The sequence below is a fragment of the Eutrigla gurnardus genome (genome assembly GCF_963514095.1).
Source record: "Eutrigla gurnardus genome assembly, chromosome: 9".
Classification (NCBI taxonomy): domain Eukaryota; kingdom Metazoa; phylum Chordata; class Actinopteri; order Perciformes; family Triglidae; genus Eutrigla; species Eutrigla gurnardus.
The window spans coordinates 20,695,520-20,721,203 of NC_139923.1; the positions used below are offsets into that span (position 1 = coordinate 20,695,520).

Below are 25,684 nucleotides of genomic sequence, written 5' to 3' on the forward strand. Positions count from 1 at the left end.
TTTGCCACAAGATTTATAAACGGACAAACTGAAACTTACAACGTACATTTACTACTACTGCTACTACTATGCACAGTACGCAACAAGCTACTTCTTAAATGACCAACGTTTACTGTTATATCATGATGTCTCCATACAAACATTTTATCCAGCTGTGCTGAATTATCCAATTACAGCTGGATGGAAGCGACAACTCCAGCATAACTTTCCCCCAGACACCGCTGCACCCGCAGGGGAGACTCGCCACTATAAATCAAGAGAGCTGTTATCGACACCTCTCTGTCATCATCTTGCTTCTGAAAGCAACAAATACGGTCTCATATGAGCTGGACGAAAAACCTGCCAACAGCAGTCAGATCTAGACCACCAAACTCTTTTTCCATGTTTTTTTATTCTGACATTATAACCTTGTGCTCAGGTGACACTTTATTTACCCCGCTGATGACTATTCAACTATTCAATGATGTGGTGCTGCATTTGTAACATTAGTTTTAATTTTCCATGATTGTACAATGATAACGCAAAATGATCACGGTCAACTCAAATAAGCGCGACCGGGCAAATATGTGATAATCACAACTGGGTTAATGTGGAGTTGACTGAAATCTAACCTGCCCATACAAAAACTGTTCAGTAGGGTTCCTCAAACCACTGTAGCCATGAGGGACTGACATGGTAATCAGCAGTGTGAACATATGCTGTGTTATTCAGCCATTGTTCAGTGGGTATCAGGAACCCTAATGTGCTAATGTGTACCAAAAAAACCACAATGAATACTCACAAATTTACACAGCCTTTGATGATTACACCCAAAAGAAAGGCTCCACACTCCTCGTGCCAAATTCTGATACTTTTATCAGAATAAAGCATTTTACTCTCCTCAATGGACCAGTTTTGATGTTTCTGCTCTTTTCTTAAACCTATCACAAGTGAGTGAAGTGAGTCAGCATGAGCAATAACATTTAATGCACAGATGTAGTATTATTATCATGTTAATCATAATAAAAAAAAGTCACAATCATCAATACCAGTGCACACACACAATCATATTCTCCTTTCAAAGACTGAACAGTGCAGGGAATGGCTCAGGTGCATGTTTTCTGTACACTGTGCAGTAAGACTGTGTATCTTCAGTAACATTGCTCTGTATTGCGACGCCTCGTAGAAACCCACAGCAAGTTCTCATAGTGGACTGAACCACATCTCACTGGGCTATTAATGGAAAATTCTGAGCTTATACAGAAATTACATACAAATGAAGCATGAAATGTGACCAGAAACAAGAGTACTTTAGCATAATAGAGAGCCCCGGAGAATGAAACAAAGGGAAAGCAAATTTGACAGAAAGAGGCTTACATTCAGCAACGACAAAGAGAGATGAGAGCCAGCTAAAGGCAGACACAAGCTGACAAAGAGAAAGAGCTATGTTTCAACAGGCGCCCAGTTATTCACAGGCGTCCAAGAAGTCTGCTATCTTGTGAGAAGTCTGGTACGGTATTGTTCTGTGAGTGTGTGTGTGTGTGTGTGTGTCAGTGCGTGTTATTCCTAAGTTTTGCCCTTGGTTAAGTCAGCTCCTGGTTTAAAAATAGAACCAGTGAGGATGCAGAGCTATTTATACTCTTCACACACCCTGCCTGCAAGCTTCAATGCACCCCTGCTTGTGTGTGTGTGTGTGTGTGTGTGTGTGTGCGTGTGTGTGTGTGTGACGACCGGTTGAGCTCTTTTTAAGTCTTGTCTTGCTTCGCGCTATTGCTTTGAGCTGAGTCATTCATTTTCTTTCTCCTTACATTGTCTTTGTTTCTCTTGATATCAACACACACACACACACACACACACACACACACACACACACACACACACACACACACACACACACACACACACACACACACACACACACACACACACACACGCACGCACTCATACAGAGTGAGGGAAACTGCCATGAATGAATAAATGAGTGGCAGCTGGTGAGGAAAGGAGCAGTCTTATCAAAACACATACGCAAACCTATTTTTCACAGGTTACATGGATGCGTCAAGCTCCCGTATTTGCCTGCAGAAACAGACGAGAAAAGATGCAGCTGTGCTGAGAGAGGCTGATGGCATTCTGCCACTGATGCACTCAAACTGATTCAGACAGGGATGCCACGGAAGACTTACCAAAGCCAAAATACAACTTGATTTCCATAAAAAGCCACCATAGGCTTTTCTGTACATTGAACGTGCTGGACCAGTTTCCAGGTGTAAGAAACACCTGGAAACTGTGCGCCTCTGATGTCATTATTTACATACCAAATGGTATGTATGTCCATTTGTGCAACTACTTAATTCTTGACTGCTGAATGAAAGTAGATGTGCTGTGTGGAGTGCTCAGACAGCCTGCCTCTGAGTTGCTGCATACTATTATTAATGCTTTCCATTGAACTGCACTTCCTCTTTACTTTTAGCATAATGAGACACACAGACAAAAACCTTAAGTGGATTAAAACAGCTTTAAATGTAAATAAAAAAACACACATTAAATCCTAAATCTTAAATAATACAGATGTCAAACAAATATGACCACATCGGTGACCCCATCTGTGCTCCTGACCTCTGGGTAAGCTCCCACATGTGGGGATCCCACTATTCTCTATCGAACACCTTGCTATGATGATTTACTGAAAAGCAACACTAGTGTGTGTGCTTGTATGTAACGAACAGTAGGTCTAATGAAATATGAAAAAGGGAATGCTGAGTAAGGGCTTTCTGAATAAAGAGCAAGTCTATATCTCAGCGTACATTGCTGCATGTGTGTGTGTGCTTAACACAAAGTGTGTGAGGGTGAGAGTGGAGAGCATTCCAATAACCAGAGTGGAGCTGTTATTAGATTTGGATCCCTCCTCTCTTTATTAAACCTCGGTTCAATTCAGTGTAATAGAGAGAGAGCAGAGTTGCATCTTTATGAAACCAGGGGGACACAACCAGAGACACACTAACAGACGCCTCCACACAGACTCGACAATGACGACAGAGAGAGAGGGGGTGACTATGTATAGCAGTGCAACAGGGGTGGTCACCTGTAGTATATGAGCAGAATACATGCTAATGCTCTCTGGGGGCGGGGAGATGAATGGGTAAGAAAATTACGTTTGTGTCAAGTTAGTTGGTTTAATGTCAAGGATGGAGGTGGACGTGAAATAGGAGGAGTGGAGGTGGCTGGCAATTAAGAAGGTGATGTGGAAAAGGGCAAGTAGATACAAGACCGAATGAAGTCGAGAGCCAGTAAATGAGAAGGGAGAGGGATAGTCACACTGCTCCGAGTCAAATGTTTGCCTCGTTTTGCTACATGTTCATCCTCATAGGACTTCTTTTGCTTAGAAGAGGGTGAGGGAGTGGTGCAGTCTCCGGCTCATCAGTATTCAACGGAGAGAGAGAGAGATTTGGAGGGGGAGAGAGAGATCGAAAGAAATACAAACTTGACGTTGAAGTTTAAGAAAAAAAATAAAATATTGAAACAATGAGAGATGGCTTTTATGAATGACAGCAGAGTCAAAGGAAGAAGGCTACAGAAAAAAAAAAAGGAAAATGGAGGAGGGCGGGTGTGTTGTAAATTATAGTGGGAGGAGGTGGAGGAAGAGAGGTAGGAGGAAAACTCTGAGGCTGACTCATAGGGATCCCTCTTCTCATCTCATCTCCTCCCTCCCTCTCAGGCTTGAGGGAAGCTACATGACACTCCTCTTCTTTCTTGCTTGCTTTTCATTCCATTTCTCTTTTTTTCCCTCTCCTTCTGTGTGAACCCTCGGCCAAAGACAAAAATAGAACAGGCTATAGTGACTCTGTGACTTTGCTTTCTTCACACATGCAAACCTGGCTCTAATAGCACAGACATAGAAAGAAACCGTGCTAAATACAATGGACAAATATCATTAATAAATCGGAACATGGTCACACACTGATATGACAAAATCATATCCAGATCTTATCACTTGCTACACTGACCAGCAAGGAACATAAAATAGTGGAGCATACCTAATGATTGATTAGCTGTAGACCAACCATTGATTGTCTGTTGATTGTTAATAGATCAGTGATAGATTGTTTGTTGTTGAGTCGTTAATCACACACCTAATCATTTGATTGACGAGCCAGGTTGTCACATAAATGATGGTGTTTATGCCGTGATAGATTAACGTGCTGTAATGAGCCGACCAGCGGCCATGCTCCAGCCTCCGCTACATATTATTACATGACAAAAATACCCCGTGACTGAAATTGCTTTTGGCGGCATGAGAGTTGGGTTGGCGAGTGGTCACGGGGCTGAATTCAAAGACATTAACAACAGCAAGACACAACAATACGGATAATCTCAAAGGAAAATGAGTCTGCTCTTGTGTGACTGTTTTTCATTTCAAGGAGATAAAGTGTGCATTTGGAGAGAGAGAGAGAGCTCAACAAGAAGAGGTCAAGACACGAGGTTTTTCAAAATGTGTCAAGGCCCCTCCAGCTGACATTATCGGGTAAGGACATGAGCTTTACGTATGCATTTTCACTCCCAATGCCGCAAAGTAGGTTGTCACTGTGCAGGACAGAAAAGCATGATGTTAACAACCATCTGGTTATCACGGGCACCGTGATAACCGCATGATGTTAACAACCATCTGGTTATCACGGGCACCGTCGCAATCTTTCTTTTTTTCCTTATTTTCCACCGGTGTGTTTTCATTTAGCATTTTGTGTCAGGCCACATCCCAGTAAACAACATGTATGTTAGGCAAGCATAGGTTTTAATTTCAATGAGGGATGATTTTGTGTGCTAGGGTGCACCATATGGACATGTTTGGAAAACAAAACCACCCCCCCCCCCAAAAAAAGGATGAGAGTGTAATAGGAGAACAGGTGGTGTGTTCAGTGGGCAGCAGTAGGTGTGTGGGTGGGACTTTCACCCCACTGCTACTTTGATTGAACAGCTAGAAGGTTAGCTGTGGCATTAATGTCCTTGCCTTGGGCTAGTGACAATGTCCTGTATCAATGACACACACACCCACACACACACCTTGGAACGTTATGTATGACCAACGAGAGAAATCTGTTAATAAACTGACTAGCCTCAGGTCCACTGTGACAATATTATGAGCAATCTAAACATTCATTCCTAACAGACTCTTTCCTCCAATGCCCCCATGCAGTCTGCAGTAGACTATTAATTATTGTGGCCTCTCAGGGATTCCTCAGGGTCGTCAGTGAGGGCCATGAGGACCTATTATGTGGACCAACAGATGGCAATGTGCTCGAAATGTAAGGTATAATGCATTTGTATTCACCTTTCTTGTAGCTACGCTTTTCACATATATGGATCATATCTAAGAAGATGAATATTAGCCTCATCAGGCATAGCTAGCAGGTAGAAAGCCCGAACAATCATTGATAAGGTAAGGATGCGTAAAAATGTGCATTACAACAATTGCCAGCTGAGCAGGCGGCTTGCAGCTAACAGTTTACCTGGGCAGGAACTGGAGGATGGACACTACTCTGCTGCACCGGCACTGTTGGTCGGACAGCGTTATCGCTGCCATATGAGTGCAGTGCAGAATGGTGGCCTTGAGCTAGCAAGTACGCTCACATGTATTAACATGCACTAAAATGCATTCAAGGCTGCACAGAGAAATTACAATACACAGATAGGGAGAGCATCTTCAATCTCTGCTCAGGTAAACATTATTCCACTATTCCTGCATCATTAATGTTCTGAATATTGTAGAGAGAACCTTCTTCCTGTCTAGTACCTGAGCAAGAATATCTTGAAAATAGAGAATATCTATTATCACAGCAAATGAGTGACGCTTTCTGGGGCTCAACTTAATCTCAAGTGATAACAGCAAACACAGTTTGGCAATAAATACATTTTATAAATGACTTTCCATTATCTAATTGTGTACTCATAAAAGGATGTAAACCATCAAATCACATAAAGAATCCCACTCCTTTGCTGAAAAAAAACTTTGTTCATCAAACTTATGTAGAGTATATCCTGCTAATTTAATAAATCAATGTTGAATATGCATCTTCTGTGGCTTAGAAATGCCATCATTAAAATCAGCCAAAGCCACATGTGCTACAGCCTCCTGCCCAGTTGCAATCTGGTTTCCACATGCACACGTTGACAGGTCAGCAGCTCTGTCACTACGGTAACTTTAAAGGCATTGAATACACTGATATGAGGTCAAAGGTTGTATAGTCAATGTAAGTAAGGTCTTACATTGTGTTAATGAAGTGCAAGTATATGAGTGGAAGACACACAGGAACAATTGAAGGATGTTAAATCCACAAATCATTGATAAAAAAAAACACAAAACCTGTATAAGTTCAGTGTACATATGACAACTCATAAAAACAATAAATGTATATTGTATTGGCGCATCGGTAGAGTATATAAGACATAGCAAGAGACACACCGACAGAAGATGGGAAGAAAAGGACAAAGACATTTCTCCCATATGTGCCAAGGATATTAGGACAGCTGGTTGCTGAATACTTGAAGGATGCTGTTTATCTAACTTGTGGGAGGCAATTACTTACACTGTGCTGCACAGAGACAAACACACACAAACACAGAGGCGAGGACATAGGCAGATATACACTTACAAATTGTCATATGCACACTTCATGATGCAAACAATGGAGACATGCTCACATTTCTGAAAAAGCAATGCATACACACACACACACACACACACACACACACACACACACACACACACACAGAGGAAGTCTAATTACCGGAAATTCATGGGAAGCTTACAATGACATTTAATCCAAATTCAACACTTGGCACACAGGCTCTCATCCAATCTGGTTTTAAAGTAGCAGATAAAAAGATATTTCTAAAACAAAAGCGTTTCGCTGAACCAAATTACTTACACACTAAAGGCGTAGCTTGATCATTTTTATTTTTGTCTTAAAATCACATGTCAGAGAGTACGCTCTTAGCACCTGTTGCTTGGTAACGGACAGATGGATATGCATTTAAGTCTTGACAACAGCAAGCTTTGTGGTCAAAAACATTATTCAGTGCTTCATTTGTATAATCTGCTGGCTCTTGGCCCTGTTCAAAACACACACGCACATCGGTCTGCATGTACGTGTGGCTACTGTCGAAGAGAATTAAGTACATGAGAGGGGAAGCATACCTTTAGACAATGGGTTCAGCAGAAAGCTTTTGCACTTCTATGACGGGATCAGTATGTCGGCATTAGTGAAAGCTGAACCACTGTGTGTGTGTTCCCAGAGATCATAGCAGTAATAGCTGCTTTCTGGGCCTGTGTGAAGCTAGACCTGGAATAATCCATTAAAACCCAGTGTGTGTGTGTGTGTGTGTGTGTGTGTGTGTGTGTCGGTATGGTACAGGTATCCTCCACTGCCCATAGCAGTGTTAATATTCTGCACACACTGGGTGCGGCCAAACCCCATTAATCATGTTTGTGAATGTCTAATCTCAACGTTACTTGCGCTGGTTTCATTTTCATGGCTGTCTGCAAGATTTATAATGGCGTTTGGAGAAGGTGTATGTGGCGAGCGCGTATGTGTGTGTGTGTGTGTGAGAGATGTAATACATTGTTATGAAAGCATGCTCTTAAATGTGTCACCTTGTTGAGGAGAAGAATGTCCTGAACGTGCAGTTAATGCTCCCGGCGGGGGGCAACCAGGATGTTAACACACATCTGTTCTGTTTGAACATGTTTCTGTGGTCCTGTACCTTTGCGCCCGCAATCGTGTGTTTGAGTGTGAATGTGTTAATATGTGCGAGTGTAGATGGGGTCACGCGAGTGAGCAAAAAGCTTGACCAGGTCACGGTGGCACGTGTCCCTGTTCGTTACCACGGTGATAGTAAGTAGCCTTAAAAGAGATGTCTCTCTGCATGATGAGATCAGATTACATCAATGAAGTAGAAGAGTAGAAAAAAGCACAGGGGTGAGCAGGAGTATGAGCTATACTATAGGATGCATGAGGGTGGGGGGATGGGCCAGAGACCTGTTAATGGAGTGTACCAAAGGGATCATCAAATACACACACACACACACACACACACACACACACACACACACACACACACACACACACGCCTGTGACCAGATACACGCAAGTATATACAGACAGACCACAAAATCTCATCATCTTGGTAGCCTCCATTTCTTTGAACCGCCATCACCAACATACGCTCACACACAAGCACACACACACATACACACACACACACACACACACACACACACACACACACACACACACACACACACACACACACACACACACACACACACACACACACACACACACACACACACGCTCCATGATACCAAGTGCATGCTTTGTAGTTCAGTGTCAGTCGGTGATTGAGGAAGGACAAACAGATCTCATTAAATGAGACTAAGGGTCTGCTTGGAGAGCTGAATGTGGATGACCCTGTTAAATGGCGGACAGTGGGGCTGTTTGTCGAGACACAAGCTGTCTGGAGACATCGATCTCAGACAGCAGACCAATGGACTGACAATCACAGAGTAAAGACTGGGAGTTTTTCCAAGCAGTTGTTCATAGTGGAGGAGAAACCGGTTGGATTAAGAAACGTGCTTATGGGGACACATAGCATTTGATTCTGGCATTGAAACGAAGTACACATCTAAAGGCCCATCTACTTCCATGGGGGTTATACTGTATGTGCATCTATCAGTGCTACTCTAAGGGACAATGAAGGATGAAAATGTGGATTCACGTGCCAATTTGGTTAACCATACAACTCTTCCTTCTCCTTACACATTATCTTAATCAAAACTGTGGACTTGAATATAAGCCTGAGGATTTTTACGTTTCATTCACGTTACTACAGGAACACAAGCCTGCTCTATACACATCATTAACTTGTGAAAGCAGAATGGAAAATAATTGTGTGGCCACGATGTCATCCTTCTTTCAAAATTTAAGAGAAAAATATTCATTTTACCTTCAAGTTCATCATCATCATCATCATCATCATCATCATCATCATCATTAATGTCATTGGCATAATCTTCATCATTGTATTGGATGTCAGCTATAAAAAGGCATCACATGAAATAATACATAGCTGATTAAACGTAGTATCATTTTTTCATCTTAGTGTAAATACTTAATAACTGTAAACGGTACTAAGTAAACACATTAAGATCACAATGCTCAAACCTACAGTTAATGTAGCAGCACTATCCCACCACAACATACTGTATGTGACAGCTTTATGCTGACAACAAAAGATTTGAGAGAGTATAAAACACAGCGGAGTACTAATCAGTCTGCATGTCAATGTTTGAGAAGGCGAGGGAGGACAGACTGGTGAGTGTAACAGATGATTTCAACAGAAGAATAGTGTCTAATATATTTTTTTGAGCTAGCAAGAGGGATTCACACACTAAAGATCAAAGCTGCTCACTCACATGGCAGTCTGAATCTCCTGAGCACAAACTCAGACTGAGAGCAGAGCATCACCTGTTCAATTTGACCTGGAAGAGAAGGGTCATCTTGTTTGACCATCTACATCTGTTTGCTTTCATCTACTTTCAGAATAAAAGCTGGGACAGTGGCCACTTTTAAGCAACAGATGGGAATTAAGAGTAGTACTTGGTGTCTGTATTACCTTAGCATGACCCTAATTTGGAGTGGCTTTGTCTGGTTTGTTTGTTTGTGAGTCGAAGACCTTTTTCTATCATTACGTGATAGACAATAACATTTGAATCTCATTTTCAAGTGCTTGAAAAATTGAAAGAGCAGACCCAGAAACGAGTCTGTCCATGAACAGGTTCCACGCTCATTATCTGATTTGCTCTTACGAGTCTTGCAGACTTGCAGAATGAGTAGTGCTCAAAATGTGTCTTTTGTCCTCAGTATACTTCCATATTAGGATGACATGGATTACAGACAGAATATTGAATAAAAAACTTTTACGGGGAATCTTTGTAGGACTTTGTAACAGGAGTTTTTGGCAATTGTACACTGCAAGACAAAAATTGGGTGCTGTGTAAAGAGCAATACATAATTGAGGATATCCCTTCAGTTTACCTTGAAATGGTGTTTGCAATTTGAAAGCACTCTTCATCTGATGGTGAAGTTGGTTTAATGGCTTGCTTTCATTTGAAACGTTTTCCACTCAAATTGTGATGAATAGCTTGCAGTAAGCAAACGCCAACTAATAATCTAAATATCAAGACTTCCATCAGACAAATGTCCTGGGTTTTACATAAAAGGGCTATGAGAGGTTTTGCTATAATAGTAATACTCCAATCTATTTACCATCTGAGTCCAGCAGAAAGTCATCCGCCACTAAAAAAAGGAGTCAAGAAATAATGACATTTCTTAAATCTGAAAGAAAATGATATTCAGAAAGGCTTGGCTATCACCACGCATGACTGGGAATACACAACAATCTACTGAGGAGAACTAAAGTAAGTCTCTTGGAACGCAATCACTGGTTTTCATTAAACTAAACAGTGTGACACATATTTCCCTGTACAGCAGACAATATTGCTCAACGGGCCGCCAATCTGTCAGGAGATGCTAATATACATGTATGCTAATGCTTGTCAGCATAGATGCTAACACACCACACACAGACACAGACACAGACACACACAGAGACAGACAGACAAATGTTTAAGTGAGATTTACCCAGTCTGATCTCATCATAAAGATGCTCCTCTGGTATGGCTGGTGATTAACAAGGGTGTGAGGACATTAACAGGAAGACAGAGATGAGTGTATGAGTGAGTGTGTATTTGTATGTGTGTGTGTGTGTGTGTGTGTGTGTGTGTGTGTGTGCGTGTGAGTCAAGGGGCAAATTATCAAATAATAAATTAATCATCAACATATCTCTAGTCTGAAGTAGGATCAGATCCGCCTTCTGGGAACAAACAATTTTGTTGGTATTTACTTCACATACATGGGCATTCGCACACACACACACACACACACACACACACACACACACACACACACACACACACACACACACACACGTAAGTTCAGTGTTAATCAAATGCCCTGAAGGTGTAGATGTTTTTTTTATGTGTTTGTCACCTCAGTCATGAGACAGGAAAAGTAAATTAAGGAAGTAAAGAAAAATAAATCCTAACGTTGCCCACCCTTTTCACTTGTCTTGTCGTCTCTTGTCCTCCATTGAAAATGAGCCTTATTACTATTAGCAACTCATCCATTTATGAATGTAGATTAGATGAAATGTATTATGTATCAAACCAAGGGTCATCCATCCCTAATGAAAGTGGCTCCTCAGGCCCGTGCAGCAGGAGGGCTGGTCATTCCCTACGAGGAATACACAGGACTACTGCACTAAACAGAATCTGCTTACTGAAACAAACCTTCAACATAGAACCCTGAACCACCATGGCTTTAAGATGTTCCACAACCAGTTGACACCAGTGACGTATTTCTCAGTTTGTATCCCAGGATTACAGGCGCACAGTGAATGCAACACAGTAATGGTTCTGATGGTCAGTGTTGCATAGCACAGCCAGATGGTTTACTTGGCTGGGCCATGGTGCTGGCAGCCATGCGACTGTGAGCTTGTTTCCTGCATGGCCAACATGAAAGACAGCAAAACACTGTGTGTTCACATTAGTGGCAGGGTTATGGATTCAGCTGCACCGACAGAAAAGCCAGTGACAGCAGATCCATTCAGTAGATGGAGGCATTCTAGCTGCTGTTGAGTCATCACATTTCCGATAACATTTGTGTCAACATCAGTACGCATCACTGTTTCAGACAATGCTGTATCATATGGTTGTGTTCGGCAAAAAACATCTTCGTCTGAATTGTTGAATACGAATTGTTCACCATCTGTATTAGTAATTCCTGTTTAAACGACAGCTGCATTTCCATGAAACAGAGTAAGGCACCAAAGGCTCCAGGAGAAGGTCTACTGGTAAATGTTTTTATGGTCAGAGAAGCTGGAAGACAGAAAACATCTACTGTAGGAAGAGGTGGGAATAATTCAGTATGTATCCAGGCAGAGAGAAGGGGTCTGGTGAGCGAGTTTAAACTAGTGTTTGAAAGCTGTTTGCTCCTGAAATCCTGAGAAAGAGTGAGATAAGAATGTTTGTGCCTGCGTGTGTTGTGGTTGTTTGCAAAAGAAAAAAAAAAAAATCCAAATTGAAATTCCAAATTAACCATTAAGCTGTACTTCCTGTTTCTCTGCAGATCTGAAAGGAACATGAGAGGTCTCAGCATGAGTGCAGCTGCTCTCTCGCTCTCTTTCTCTGGCCTTTGTGGGGACAAGAGGGAACTGTTTCCATTAGGCTAATGTGAGTTTGACCCATGGTGATGTATGAGAAGTGGCAGGATGTAGGGTGTGGGGGTCAATGTGGAGTTGGGTGTCTGTGAACAGGTGATAAGGGTAGGGACAAAAGCAGTTATATGATCAGAGGGAAGCACTTTCGGAGAGAGGGAAGGACACACAACCAAGAGCACACGGGACCTGTTTGAGATTTGCACTGAGATTGTACGCATATCTCAAGTGAATTCAAACAGTGGCTGGGGACTAATTGCTACACTGGTAGGTGTAGGGGTGAGACACTGAAGTGTACAGGAGAGATACGGGGGGGTGGAGGGGGAGAAGAATATTATGAAGTTTACCTTCTACGTCATTACAGTCATAGTCTTGAGTGAAGCATGGATGGAGAGACAAAAGCACACACACACAAGCACATGAAAGCGAAGCCACCGCGCCTCTGTTTAAAGCAGAAACAGCACATTTACAAAGTGGATGAAATGATAATTCACAATGTCAAGCTCAAACAACACCAAAGTGACTCCCAGGTTGAGTGATTACATAACTGCTTTGCAGCCAAACACATAGTGAGGTAATGGCGTGCTTTGTATCTGAGACATATGAGAGCAAAGGGAATTCTGCTCTTTTATTGTGCAACAAACCCAGCTCTCACATTCACGGGAGCCACATGTAGCCATGAACTTTACAGGAGATCCACAACGAGGCTAGTAATGCAAAATATTAACAGCGACAGTGTCCAGAAGTGGTAGTTACAATGTCAGGTTAGGTGAGGGAATAAACCATGTACACAATAAGTAATAGCAGACAACCTACCTTTGACTCTCTCTCCACGATTGAGTTGGATCTCTCCCTCCCCTTGTGGCGTGTAGGGCTTGACCACAATGAACGTACGTCCCGGGACAGCACTGTAGAGTTTCCGTTTGGGCCCACGGGGGCCCGCCAGCGCTGGAGGCGTGTGATGAGGGGGACTGGGGTCTCGCTGCACAGAGCCAGGGCTGTAAACAAACACATATGTTACTGTGGTGATCCCAGGGAGCTGGTAACTGAAGCCTGTGGTCACCGACATGGTTGTCAGCGGGACAGCAACCTGGTGACACCCCCTGGTTGTTATGCCGGCCAGGGAGGGATTCATAAACAAGTCCAAGTGCCTGCCGATCAACAGTCAACAATCAGTGTTCCATGGGAGAGTCATGAGAGGAGAGTACACTCCTCCCAACTACTCTCTTTCCCTCCTCCTCCTCTTATTCCCTCTCTTCCTTCTTCAATAGCTCAGACAATATCCTTCTTGCTCCCCTTTACACTCTCCTTCTATCTCTCCCCTCTCCCCGGCATCCTAACCGAGGTAGAAGCAGAAACGCTTAATGATAAGAGGGACCGCACGGTTTCCTTCAATGTGTGGGTCTGTCAGATCCGTCTGGAAGCCCCCCTTTGTCAAATACATCCTGAGTTGGGGCTCCAGAAGAAGCCCCCTCCAGACAGGGAGAGAGATCCCTGTGTGTCCCCAGTTCCAGCTACTCCAAGCGGGGCTAGAAATCCTGCCTCGTCCTTGGGTCCTGGTGCTCCTGCTGTGGAGGAGAGAGGCTGGGTCTGCTCCCCGACTCCTGCTCCTTCTCCTGGGAGTCCCGCCGCGTCTGCCTCTCCTCTCCCCTCCACCCCTCACACACACACGCTCGCTCACACACACTCACACACACTCTGGCAATGCTGCTGCTGCTGCTGCTGCGCTCCGTGGCTCCCCTCCCCTTTGACGGTTCGCTCACACTCACACACCACAAGCCCTCTATGTGCATTCTAGCCGTGCACACAGGCACATACACAGACAGCCCCCCCCGCTAACATTGCACCTCCGCTAGCATGGCATACGCCACCACCAGCATGATGCTAACACATCGCTGACACTCACAGACGCACACACACTAGTCCCAGAGCACGATTGATCTCCTAGTGCCTGTCTGCCTGCAAGCGTGCATGCGCCATGGCTCCCTGAGGCAGGCTGTGAGAGTATGTGTGTGTGTGTGTGTGTGTGTGTGCAGTGGGGCGGGGGGCAAAAAGCTCCAGCCCATTTGGTTTAATTGTCGCTCCTCCCACTTTCCTTTTGCCTTGAATCCCCTCCTTCTTTCTCTCATTCTCTCTCTTCCATTCCACCCTCTTATCCCTCTCCTCAACATTTCTTCGCATTGCATCTCCACTATCTCCCTTTCCTCCCCTTTCTCTCTCTGGCGGTGAATTCTAATACAGCAGCAGCAGAGCTCCGCCTTGTCTTCATTCATCACTACAAGTCGGATTCAGCGTCATTCTGCTGCCTCGGCTGCTCAAAGCTTTCTGTCTAGCATATTTTGACATAGATCAATAACCTATGTAATACACACACACACACACACACACACACACACACACATATATATACACACATAAATACATACAGTGTTTTAAGATTCACGTTATTATATATTGTTATCTATATTTCATGAAAAATCAGATGGTCAATGTTAATTTTGCTTGATTATGATCTGTGATTTTCAGCAACATTTCCTTGAAAAATTACAAATCTTTCATTGTCGTGCCTTTCCACTCCCGGCACGTTGTATCAGTCACTTCATAGCCGTCCTTCTTTCATTCACCTGATCCTAACCTCATGTGCCCTTACCCCTTCTGCCTTCATTCTTACGTCTCGCCCTTTCCTCATTTAAAGCCTTGTTTGTCTCTTTCTCCCCCCAACTTGCTTTTCTCCTCATCTCACACGACCTCTCTTTCTCACTCTCCGTCGAATCAACGGCTCGCTGACGGCTTTCCAATTACCGCGGGGACTAAGGGGCCCGGATAGGTGCCGCATGTTAATGTCTGAGTCGCCGGCACTGAACATCAGCAGCACGCGCTGCGGAGACGAGGGAGGGACGAGAGAGTCATAAATGGTATCTGTTTCAATGACTCAGATCTACCTCCTCCACTCACACACCTCAGCCACGCCACGCCACACACACCACACTGTGAAGTTATGCACACAGCTTGACCTCAGACGCTCCCTGCTGTTGAGCTGATGCTCGCCGGGTTGACACGTCCACGTGTGATTCACATTATCTATCTGTCAGACAGAAGGGAGAGGGTGGAGACGGTTCTTGCTCTAATCTCCTCTTTAATTATCAGTTTGGGTTACACAGGATAGGGCTTGAATTGGCAAACGCACTTCAACACTTTAGATAAAATACTGAACGACATCAGATATCAGGAATTCTATAACTATTATAAAATTTGATGAATCGTTTAGCAATTTTATTACAGTCCTATAATGTAATTTCTACTCTTTACATTTACAATGTACTATTTGGTCACTTTTAATTTGAAAGAAATTTCCTCAATCAGAGGTTGTCAAACAAGTTTTAAGGACTCCCTCTAAATACATTACACTAAATACAACATTAGCCCCTAAGCATATGCTTACTGCTGAACTCAGTGACAATTGTAGTTTATACTGGATACCTTGTTTCCTCATAACTAATTGCACTACCTAACTCCACATGTCACTTTTACCAATTGCAATTTTTTTTGTATTAATTATTTTGTAATATTTTTATATTTTAAGTCTGTGCTGATCCTCTGAAACAAAATTTCCTTCTGTGTTCACTTTTTGACACTGAAATACAATTAAGTCTAAGTCTAGCATTTGGTAACGGTGATAATATTCAAATTGCATTTGGCCTACATTTCAAGTAATTGATCTTAAAAGTTTTCAGAAAATGAACAGGAGCAAGACTGGCATAGTCTTTAACTTTCCAGTATAAAGCTGACTTTCAGTTTGCACTTCAACTTAAAAATAATGAACTAACTGCTCATTTGAATTGTTTCCATTGGCCCAAAGCTAACATGAGTGGGAGGATTGGACATAATATGTTTGTTTTATTGGCGTGAATGGTCCCGATATGTAGATATACACTTTCTAAAGATACAGCACAATTTTATAATTTATATTATTTTGCACGTGTCACAGACCCGCTGTTTGACCATCACTGGTCTCAGGTACCATCAAATGCATTAGTATCACAGTCAACCCAAGAGTTGGTAATATCATTCACTTCTACATCATTACATATCCTCGCTGGCTGAAACACTGTTAGGTTCTACCAAAAAGCTTTGTTTAGTAATTAAACCAGATGATGAGAGCAAGGAGCAGACTCTTCTTTGCTTAAATCATGCTTATCAAGCTTAACCCCCCACCACCACCAAAAAACTGTTCAAATCATTTCTCATTTCATCATTTCTGCACTCACCAGGGACACTACAAATACGCAGTGTTCTTGTATTTATCCAGAGTGGCACGTCTTGATATTTCTGCAAAGATTTCATGCCTATTTTATTGTTCATGTGTTCCTGTTGGATACTGGATCTGAAATATTATGTATGTAGGCCTATATAATTATTTTTATTTATTTTATTTCAGCATAAGAAACCAAGTGAATTAAGCATCAGTGTTAAGATTTCAAACATGCCACTCGCTCAGTGGATTTTGCATGATAACATGCAAACTTACATTTGCAACAGCTTTTTCTCTTGTATCTTGTTTCTCTTTCTTTCACTGTGCCTCATTATAAGTAGCTTCTACAGGATACAGATATAGGATCCATTGAATGCACACACACACACACACACACACACACACACACACACACACACACACACACACACGCATCGTTCTAATGCGGTCTATTACAAAAGCTCCATCGTTTCCTAGGACACCAGCACTGCCTCTGTAACGATGGCAACTGTCAATAAAAGGAAAGAAAGTATAGCCATCAAATTCTCATGAGTCAATAAGGTGAACTTGGATTTCCACTTTTTTCATAATTGCCTTAAAATACATGGATAATTCTCCCAACTGACTGTTTTCTCGATATTCTCATCTCACTATTGAATGATATATTTGTAATTCAGTGTACACAGATTATAGTGACATTGAATATAATTTTTTTTATTAACTTTTTTTCAGATTTCTTTTTTTAAGTTGCGTACATAATTTATGTTGGTTCCAATCTTGTGGAAAAGTGGTGAAAAAAAAATACTATAAACTGTTTATTTGAAACATTATTTTCTAAAGTTGTAAGTTGCACCAAACAACCAAGAACAAATAATGTAGTTTTTTTTTTTTTTTTTGTAGGGTCTATGTTTTCCAGATTGGATCAAATTTGAGGTTATTTCAGATAAGTGGCCCTTATCAGAAGTCTTGTTTAGTCTGAGCTTTGCTGCTATCATATCCATGATTAGGATCAATGAGACCACTAAAGGCAGGTAAACATTTGAACAGCTCAATAAAGAGTCTAGCTGCCTTAGTTTGGAAGTCAAGATCTATGAACTACCGACATACTGTAACTCTGAAGATGCAACTGCAAATGTCACAAAATGTCATTTACACAGACGTTATCAAAATAAGCAGCTTCGGTCTAGCATTTTCTCACATGACTGCCTTGCCTTCTCAGGTAAATGGCCTTTTTTCCTCAAATAGCCCAGCTCTGTGAGGTGAGATGAGCACATTATAAACAAAGTCATAATCATCATCACATTTTGCATCCTAATGGTCACCAGTCTGTCCTTGCTTTGCTGCACTTGAATGGATATGCTCTCTCATTCTTTCTTGTGAGATGTGGGAGTGTTTATGGCTATAAAGGTGGAAGTATAATGTCGCCTCACTGAGCAGAACAGGTTGCAAAGTGCAAGTTTGTTTGTAGATGGACAGCTTATACTTTGTGACTACCATTAAGCAAAATGAAAAGAAAGGGTTTATTGGTGTGATCAACACATAACCCTCAACTCCACTAATATCAGAGGTGGGGAGGACACAAACTAATTAACCCACACTGACAACATTCATATGCTTTGGCATCTTTTTAGTATAATCATAACTTACACATTTGGAGGCTCTAAGTATTTTGCAGACTTGAAAATGGCTGGCAAAAACCCTTAGGGTGTGTGGAGGGAATACTGGGAACCAGGACTTGCTCAGAGTGATCCAGTTCTTCTTTTTACAGCTGTAAAAGTAACTCTATCATAAACTATCCCATTCAAACTGAAGGGATTTAAGTAGCTTGTAGTCTTGTTCCCAAGACTCCGGGATCGACAGCGCCTGCAGTAATGTGGGTGTTGAACTTAAGTGTCATGGTGAAGAGAGAACTGAATCTAAAGGCTTGGCTCTCAGTTGACCTACGTTCCAACTGTCACCCATGGTCATGAGCTCTGGGAGCTATCAGAAAGGAAGAGATCGTAGACACAAGAAGTCAAAATGAGTTAGCTTCGCAGGGTCTCTAGGCTCACCCCGAGGGGCAAGGTGGAGAGCTTAGATATGCAGACGGAGCTCAAAGTAAAACCTCATGGGCACGTCAAACTAGAGGACACCTCAGGGCAGACACCTAACATGCTAGATGGATTACATATCCAATCTGGCCTGGAAGTGCCCTGAAATCATCCAGCAAGAGCTGGAGGATGTGGCAGCGACATCAAGGCTACCACGTTATCCTGCTGCTACTGCCACCTGACAGCCGAGTCGCAGAAGATGCAAAAGAGTAGTTCAGGTACCTAAGCTACCGGCATGTCTTTTGACTGCGATTGCTGACAGTCGCCACAATTGGAGGGGCCTCTGCTATCTGTAAACCATATCCACATTGTCTGAAGCAACCTGATCTTGTTTAACACATTGTAGTGTGCATGTATGCTATTGTAAATGACACAACCTGAATTGTGTTGTTGTGTGGCCAGACAGCATCCGTCTTCCAAACAAACATATTTAAACATAAAAAAGCAAAAAAAGATTACTTTAAGCCTAACGGCATCACCCTCTGACATGGATTATGATATGCACAGTCCAAAATACTGTGTCCCCCTTTGATGTGGATTCTCCAGAAGAAGCTCAACTCTTCATCTCCTCCTCCTCCTCTTCCTACCTATTCCTGTCCTCCCCTCTTCCCTGTTTAGCTCAGCCCTTTGGCTGTGTTAACACGCCATGCATGATCTACACACCAACAGCAGAAAGAGGGAGAGGTGAGGAGAACAACAACAAACAGAGAATTAAAAAGGGGGGAATGGAACAGGTCACGACACAGCACAGCAATGACAGCTTCTTGCTCACTGAAACCACAAGCTACCACAACAACCTTACATGACAACATGTTTCAGGTAGAATCTCAGAAAATCTTACATATCCAGCTATTGCCCAAATCAGTCTGATACTAACTAATAAATACTGGCAAAAACAAAACTAGTTGAAAACATGAATTCTATGTTCACCAAGTCTCAGCTGTTTCAACTGAAACAAGAGTGACAGACTGGAAATGGGAGAGATAATAATAACATAATGTTTGTTTATGTGGCAGCTTCAGAGCTTTTCTTGCAAACCAAGACTGATAGCTGGGTCCTAAGGTGCACAGCTCGATGTCAATGTCACAATTTCTTACACTGTGAAAACAGTGTCCGCTGGATGATTAATTATCTCTTTGTAATGAGCAAATCATGGTAAGTAGCCAATTAACCTCTTATGACACGGGAAAATGTGCTTCGTTCTTAATAAAATATAACCCAACGTCACATCTTATTATTTTGTCAACTGCATCAGCCGGAGTGATTGTCATACCCACACTTCTGCTTCAATCTGTCTTGGTGAGCTGTGTTTGTTTTAATACGCCCCTCTGACCTAACTCTATCTTCACTGTTGTCTCCATCTAAACTTCCTGCTGAAGCTTGGCCGAGCTAGTGAACCCTGGCAGCCCTGCACACGTGCGACAAGGAGGAAGTGATGGAGAGTTCCACAGGAGCTTGCTGGAGTGTGCTGTGAATGGGCTGTTGGCTGGCCAAGCTAATTTCACACTCCCCTGGTACCCATAATGCCCCTAGAGTTACCACGGGCATAAACAGAAGGTCAGAGAGAGAGAGAGAGAGAGAGAGAAACGGAGAGAGGGAGGGAGAAATAGTACAGGGGAAATAATCAAGGACAGCATCAGTCTCACTTGGGTGCAGGTTCAGGCCATGGAGACCAGCTGCTCATTTTGACTAACTTTAATACTTGGTATTAGGGTAATGCACATTGCAGAGAAGGGTGTAGAGAAGGACATTTAGGCCATGACACAGCAGACATACTAAACCTGCTATCCTCCTTTTTCCTTTTGTTCACACTCTGGCTAATCAACCGTGTACAACATGAGCACAGTGACAATGAGCAAACGATAGCGAACATTAATGCCAATGTAGCGCCAGAATTAGCAATAGATGAACTTAGTTTGTTACCATGAATGGGGCATTTGATAGAGAGAGAGGAGGGTGGTGAAACGTCAATTTATTAATGAACTAAATTAATATCATACCATTCGATTTGAGATCTTGGCGCCTGACGCCTGTATGATTTAGTCCCTGAAAGCTTTAGTTTCTATGAGGTACGATGTGTTCTTATCACAAGATTTAATAAAGGGTGTTGACTGCTCTCTGGCTGCAAACCATACTCTCAATCACTCTCTCAAATAAACTCAAACATAGACACTCACAGCTTGGGAGCATTCAATTGGTCCCCACGGTGATCATTATTAGCCGCTTTCCATCTGTTTATCTCTCGCACATAGCCATGGTCAAGTGGATCTATGTACATGCTCATACGAACATCTGAGACAAACACACACAGAGATGTGAAGTGTGTTATTTGCCCTCCATCCTCCCAACAGGACAACAAGGTTGTGTCTGCGGGCCAGACACCATGCTGACCGTTGCCCTCATACGAGCATAAGAGCACGGGTCACTGTGGACGATTCAACTACTACAACACAACAGCTACACCCAATGCAATTATAACAGACATCATACTGATCCGCTTTTTCAATCATCCACTATTTTCATAGTCGATTCCTGGTTCATGCTTCATTCAGATTACTCCTGCACGTTGCAAGTGCAAGTTTTCGACAGGAAAACGACTTTCATATGTGCCTGGGATTGATATATGAATAAATAAACAAGATTTGCCCTAAATGGTGTTATGACATGTTTATCACCAGTAGCAGACGGTAGCAGATTGAATAAGATGCAGAACGCTGCCTGGTGGTGACTAACAAGTGATTCAGACACATCACATGCCGCTTTGCGATTTTTAAATTTGGTTTAAATATCAAAGTAGGTGCTTAATCACAAGGTCAATCACAGATTATCTATTTAAAGTAAATAGCTGCCAAGACTGGTAAGTGTGAGGCATGAATTAGGGAATGAGAAGAATGAGAGTTGCTTGCAAAGCTCTCACTAAAAAATGATTTAGTGGTGTATTCACTGGAAATAACATGGGTTTGAGATGAGGTCAGACACAGTCGTACAGACCTGAGTCTTCCACGATGGCTGTGTCCATGAGGGTTGCCATGGCTGTGGGACCTTCTGGGAACTGGCCTGTCCTCTTCATGCATGTGATGTAGCGAAGGGGAGCGGGAATGGGAGGATCTGGAGCTGCCCGTACTCTGAAGACTGCTGTCGGGGATCTCTCCATGACGGCTCTAACAGCAGAAGAAGAGACAAGTACATGTAAAACATTGCAATCATCTTTGTGTAACACAGGGGACCAAACAAAACAATAACCATATATAATTAGTTTAATATGAAATATTAATATGTATTTCTTCACTCCATCTGCTCTGTATTTGAACACATGCTAGAAGCACACACACACACACACACACACACACACAAACACACTCAAAAACTCAATCACACCTGCAGACTTCACTAGCCCCATCTTACCTCTCCGAGGCTTCTGTGCTGCTGGCCAAAAGCTGGCAGACTGCGCAGCGAGGGGACAGGGGAGTGACCCTGGCGGCCACGGATTTCTCTGGGGGCCTGACTGTGGATGTGATCGTGGTCCCCGTTCAGGTTGTTGTCACTCGCAGAGCGGAGCAAGGACCGTGGCGAGGGCAGGGGGCCAGGCGTCGCACGTCGACGGTTGGTGTAGGAGGGTGTCTCCCTGAAAGGCACTGATAGGAGAAACAGAACGCCTCTTAACAGACTCAAAATATCGTGAGAATCCACTGTAGCGAGCACAATGAGCAGAAGGCTTCCATGGGGGAAATAACTGCTGCTCCACACATCTCAAGGTCACTCAAGTTTGTTTAAAGCTTGTTACATTTCAGGGCCGCACTAATCTGACAGCAGGCTGTGATTGCATTTCATTTGCATCTTATTCACGCAGCTATAAAATATATGCAAACTTTTACACCAGGATCGAATGATACATCGATACAGCTTATTGTACTACAACAAAGCCTTAGAGAAGAGATTACTGACTCACAGTAGAGTTTAATGAATCTTAACAATTATATTATATATCATTATCTTGTTTTAAAATTGATTACAGTTGAATGAAAAACTAAATAAAGATGTTTGATATTGGCATTTCTGAATTTTTCTTTGTAGCTGTGAATTAAGTATTATATTCATGAAAATATTTAACTAGCAAAACTAATCAACAATGTGTTTAGGTTCACATAATTATTACCAGAATTAGTGGGTAAAATGTATCTACAGTGCAATGATGGAGGGGCAAAAGTATAATTTCAAATTAATTTACCATTTAATCCAAACATTCCATGTGATTCCTATTTTAACAAATGTATTTTTAAAGGGATAATGCATTTGAATAACATATATCACAATGTAAAAGTTGGGGTATTATATCATGTCCACACTAGATGGCAGAGTTTTACTGTATGTACATGTCTCAGCAAAACGGCTCAACTCAGCGGGGGTCCAACAAAGCCCTGAAACCTTCGCCACATTTCCATTTCCTTTCCTGCATTTCCCCACATCTCTGTATGTAACCTGGAATCACTTTACTTGAGCTCCTCCACCATCCACTCGCTCAGCCATTCTTCAATCTGGCATCTCCCTGGTATTACATTCACGTTTAAAGCTATAAAACACTGAGGTAGCCTGGTGATATACTAACGCTGCTGCCGACTCACCAACATCCGATGTTTTGTGGACCTTTATGATTTCAGCCAGATCAAAGTTTCCTGCTATAATAGCCACCTGGAGGGGGAGGTGGGAGGGGGGTTATGGGAAGGGGATGGGGGCAAACACGCAAGTGATGGTAATTAGCAAAAATGTAATTCTATGGAAAAAGAAAAAATTAACATCTCACGAAAATAAAAACATCTATTTTTTTCATTGGCATTCCTAATAAATGATTTAGACATTTCGTTCCATATTGTGGCAGAAAATCAGTATGTGTGTCAATGTGCTGGGCACTGTGTTGACCAGCCTGCCTTGTGTGCAAACAAATTCACTTTGATCCGCACAGGAAGTGCCACTGTCAATTTCACATGGACTTCATCAGACAGAAAGGCTGGAAGTCAGACACAAACAGCAATGGCCAGCAGTGGGCGGGTGCTGTTACGCTGCTTTTAATAGCAATCATGCAATGTAGAAGCATTAGACTGAGACAAGTCATTCAAACCATTCAGCTCTGACATGTCAAAGATGAAAGGTATAATAATACACACAGTAACATGCAGTGGTTCTTGGATACCAGACATACCTGAAAGGCGGTCTGGCTGTTGTAGTTCTTTATCTCTTTATTGGCCCCCCGGAAAAGGATAACTCGTGCACAGCTATCCTGAATTTCAACAGAGAAATGTGTCTTTAAAATCATGCCGTTGGTTTATAAAAGCAGAATATCGCGTGGAATACAATTACATACGAGTTGTGCAGTGCGACTGTTGTTGCCAGAGGCAGCATCTGAATCTAACAGCGGTGGCTCTAGTGGCAGTGTAGAATGAACAAGGATGACCCACGAGAAACCTTGTGCTTTGCATGTGGTTACCTCTACAGCCTACCTAACATAAGCTGATGGAGGTTTGGAACATAGAGGTGATCAATTTGATATTTCATGATGAGGTAGTAAAATATTATTGTTATTCAAATATGTACACTTTGTTGTCCTTGAGCCACAAGCAGATGACAGTCCAAGACTTTGAAAATCCCTGAGTTGCTGTGCTGCTTTTTTTATTGTTCCAGACTGTTGTCATGTAAAATCCAAGACAGAATTAATTTGCATTATTTTGGGAAAATCACTTGAAATGACACTGCGGGGCAGATTGCAGCAATTTTGGGTCAGAATGTGTTGCATTCTTCCTGTAAGTATCAAACAATAGAGCGGGTGTAAGAATATCATAGAATAGTTACACACAAGCCACAAGAAAAGCTGTAGTGGAGAAGAGAACATGAAACATGAATGAAACCACAGGAATAATATCAGTCAGTAAAGATTGTAAGGTGAGTGCACGACACCATGAACACATTTCACTTAAAATAAACTAGTTGTCAGACTTGTTTCACACGTGACCCAACTACAAGTGCATCCAGTTTTTGGCACGTTTGAATACAGTGGTAGTGTCTCTAACTACGAGATAGCTCACGATTCGTCGAAGACACTGCTCTGAACTGCTTGATGACCACACTCGATGGCACGAGCCAAGATTCAATGATGACTTGAGAGTTTTAGACTCAGACTTCAGGCTGATCATGATTCAAGTCAAACGAATATTATTATAAGCCAGAATTATGTGCAAACACCGAGAATAATTCAAGAAAATGCATATAACAAAGAACTAAGGAAATAAAAGGAATGCTGCAGCTGAAAATGAAGTCCCGAACACACAATTTCAAGCTACCACTGTTAGGGTCCTCAGATGGCAAAGCAACATGAGGCTGTAGCAACAATTAGTTGGCTTTAAGGCTTAGTGAAAACGATTAACAATATGTAATTATAATCTGCAAGCATTTCACCCAAAATGCAACGACCCTGAAGTTAGTAAAGCAGCTGTTAAACCCCACTGTGGAAAAGGAGACAGCAGAACACTCACAGTGTCAGCTCTGCAGAAATAAGCTCTTAACTCCCAACATGAATGAAACTCTGGTACCACAACTCTTAGCAATGTCTAAGACTAGTACTGAACTCAAGTAAAAAATAAATAAATAAAATAAAAATATAGGGGTATAAATTATAGGTTAAAATTTCATGCCCATACACAGTACATTGTTAGTTGTCAATTTATAGCACTATAAAACATAACATCCAGCTCCGGTTTATTATATATATATATATATATATATATATATATATATATATATATATATTTGCATTCATAACCACGCCAGTGTGTGTCGGATGATTGCCATATAGCGCTGTGTGTGTAAATGAGCACAGGTCCCTCAGGCAAAAAAAAGCCCAATTGTAGATTGATAGACACAGTTATGTGTCCGTGTGCTGGCTGGCTGACGGTCGATATGTAATTTAACACCAAGAGCAGAATTAACAGGACCAGCCTTGCTCTACAATCGGCACGATGACTCTAGTGACTCCTGTCGCCAC

General features: G+C 42.2%; 1 protein-coding gene across 1 annotated transcript in view; it reads right to left on the reverse strand.

Annotated features, from left to right (window-relative positions):
- shank3a (SH3 and multiple ankyrin repeat domains 3a) overlaps positions 1 to 25,684 on the reverse strand; it is a 135,576-nt gene that overhangs the window by 43,378 nt on the left and 66,514 nt on the right. Inside the window, 6 exon segments of the mRNA XM_084016673.1 lie at positions 12,657 to 12,680; positions 13,126 to 13,307; positions 21,643 to 21,812; positions 22,057 to 22,286; positions 23,274 to 23,340; positions 23,849 to 23,926. Coding sequence (XP_083872799.1) covers positions 12,657 to 12,680; positions 13,126 to 13,307; positions 21,643 to 21,812; positions 22,057 to 22,286; positions 23,274 to 23,340; positions 23,849 to 23,926 — 751 coding nt within the window.